General features: G+C 44.4%; 1 protein-coding gene across 4 annotated transcripts in view; it reads right to left on the bottom strand.

Moving 5' to 3' along the window:
* Window positions 1-2,745, bottom strand: part of ift70 (intraflagellar transport 70) — a 13,129-nt gene that overhangs the window by 3,051 nt on the left and 7,333 nt on the right. Inside the window, exons 13-17 of one of the 4 annotated variants that reach the window (XM_014032857.1) lie at window positions 2,302-2,378; window positions 1,581-1,788; window positions 915-962; window positions 481-552; window positions 182-285 (exon numbers count right to left, since the gene is read on the bottom strand). In XM_014032857.1, the coding sequence (XP_013888311.1) occupies window positions 182-285; window positions 481-552; window positions 915-962; window positions 1,581-1,788; window positions 2,302-2,378 (509 nt within the window). Of the gene's footprint in view, window positions 1-181; window positions 286-405; window positions 553-914; window positions 963-1,580; window positions 1,789-2,301; window positions 2,379-2,745 lie in introns of those variants that run through there. The other 3 variants (XR_001312479.1, XM_014032858.1, XM_014032859.1) reach the window with 3 other exon arrangements.

Here is a 2,745-nt window from a genome sequence, read left to right as displayed (position 1 = left end):
CTATTAAATCTAAAACGTTCCTGCTTTAAACTAAGCTAATAACAGCTAAATGTTGCTGCTATAAACTAAGCTAATAACAGCTAAATGTTGCTGCTATAAACTAAGCTAATAACAGCTAAATGTTGCTGCTATAAACTAAGCTAATAACAGCTAAATGTCCCTCCTGTGGAGCTGGACTCACCCAATGACCAGGTTAACGATGCACAGGTGGAACACCTTCTTGTTGGGGTCATCATAAGAGTTCTGCTCTTCTTCTTTCTCGATCTTCCTCATCAGTTCTTCAGCCTGTAGAGAGGACATGTTCAACCAGCAGCTGAGTCACATCCAATCAGAGCCAGGACAAAAAGGGGCGGAGCCTGTGTTATCATGTGTTAGATCCAGTCGTGATAATAAGTGTTTGCTGACCTCAGAGCTCATCTGTCCTACATGAAACAGTGATCCTGAAGGCATCGTGTGAATTCATCCCTGAGGAATGTTTACCTCTTCATTCTGACTGGTCAGGATGTAGGAGACACACAGGTTGGCCAGGACCACAGCGCTCACGTTCAGGATCTGCAGCACACACACAGTGTACTCACTCACTCATTCATTCACTCATTCATTCATTCATTGATCAGGAACATGTTTGAACATGTGAAATCAAACACAGAGCAGCAGCAGCAGCAGCAGCAGCAGCAGCAGGTGCTGTTGGAGGTGAAACATTAAATCCTGTAAATGTTCATGAAGTGGATGCAGTTTCACTGCTGCTCAGGTAAACAGCAGCATCACTGCAGGAACCTGGTCTGGTATTTATCAGAACCTGGACTCCAGACCCAGACAGATTAGAAAGCTCACTGCAAACAAAGAAAGTGGAGCAGATCTCATGCACAGATGAAGACACGTCAGAGGAGTGAAACCACACATCTGGTCTTTACCGAAGCTTTGGACTTGCAGGGACACTCCTGAATGTTACACTGCTCCACCTGGACACAAAGGTACACCTCAGACTCTGTCCTCGGGTCCAGAACCCTCACAACCTCTCAGCACATTCAGGGACTGAGTCCTTCAAAGGACAAACTTTACATCACAGTGGTCCAAGTTCAAAGACTCGTCACTGCGGTCCACACGTGTCCTTTTCCTGTCCCCATTTGAAGGACGGGTCCAGTGGATCCTTCTCGGCCCAGCCTATCCCAAGATGAACCGTGGGTGGACTGGGACAATTCTTTTTGCTCGTAATGGTGGAGGAAGTGAGAGGAAGGAGAAGAGTTTTAAATAAAAACCTGGAGGTATAAAAACTGAACCTGATGTTAATGACTTCCTGGTTTTAATATTAATCAAACGAGCTCGTACGGCGCTCCCTCTGTTCTTCATGAATTACCTCTGAGCTCAGTTTGTTCTTTTATAAGATTAATAATTTTATTTCCATGTGTTTAGTGTCATCAGGCTGTGGGCAGGAATAAAGCAGGTCAGACCATTCAGATCCACAGCTCGTCTTCTGGTCTGTACGGTGGACAAAGGACCTGACCCACCTAGCACAGGGTCCTTCAAAGGACACAGCCCCTGAACCTGGACCCAGCAATGGGTTCTGGTGAGAAACTCACATTATCGTAGTGCTTCTTGACGATGGGCTCGTAGAAGCCGATGGCCTCCTTGTATTTGTTCTGCATGAAGAGAACGTGGGCCACGTTCAGCTTCCAGGTGTCGTCATCGTTGCAGAACTCCACAGACTTACGGAAGATCTTCTCCACCATCGGGAAGTTCTCCCGGTTCCAGTAGATCTTGGCCTGGGCCATGAGGACTGTGATGTACCTGGGATCAGAACCCATCCATCAGAGGAGGAGGAGCAAGGCAGAAAAACATGGAAATGTTTGTAATTTTTTAAATGTTTGGTTGATGCAACTTTAAATGATYTGATTCAATGATGGATGTGATGTGAGATCAGGTCAAACAATCATCCTGTCAGCAGGACAGATGATGATGTTAGACCTGATCCTATAAAACAGACTGAATCCAGCTCTGTTAGCATCACTACATATAACATCTACAGTCTCACAGTCTGACAGTAGTCAGGTGTCTGTAGACTGGACCAGCTAAAATGTCTTCATTTAGAGTTGTTTGTCTTTGTTCTGCACAAACACACATCAGACAGACAGCTGCACACGTCACTACAGCAGACTGAGACGTCAGGTCTGACTTTGGAMAAGTCCTGAGACAGACGTGAGGCAGAGCTCATTCATGAACACATTCATCATGTGTTCATTTCAGAGATGAGGGGCTTAATATCCTGTTGTGTAAGAKAAATAAAAACACCATCAGCCTCACTTCTCCTGGATCAGGTCGTACTCCTGCAGAACCTTTTTCTGGACCTCATCATCTCGAGCGAGCCGGGCCTCCTGCAGCTGAGACAAAATATTTCAGCACTTTCTGGAACAAAACTCAACTGGCTTAACGAAGGCTGCTGCAGCTTTTTAATTAAGTAAAGTTTGTTTATTTAACACCTTTCATAGATATAAAATCACAAAGTAATTCACAATAAGAGCAAGAAAAACCGACACAAATGAAAAAAACATTTGAAAGCATTTAAAAGCATCACATTCTTACAGAAGCACAGGTAAAAACAGGTGGAGAGAAAAACAACAACTTAGCTTAAAGCCTGTTGGTAAAATAAAGTCAGATGTTTTTATTAAAGCATCAATAGAATCAAGGCTGTGTATAAACTGGAGCAGTGCAGTCCAAAGATGGGGTGCAGCTGCTTGGAAAGACCGG

Source organism: Austrofundulus limnaeus, unplaced genomic scaffold (assembly GCF_001266775.1).
Source record: "Austrofundulus limnaeus strain Quisiro unplaced genomic scaffold, Austrofundulus_limnaeus-1.0 Scaffold1559, whole genome shotgun sequence".
In the NCBI taxonomy this organism is placed as follows: domain Eukaryota; kingdom Metazoa; phylum Chordata; class Actinopteri; order Cyprinodontiformes; family Rivulidae; genus Austrofundulus; species Austrofundulus limnaeus.
This window is presented reverse-complemented; position numbering and strand designations above follow the sequence as displayed.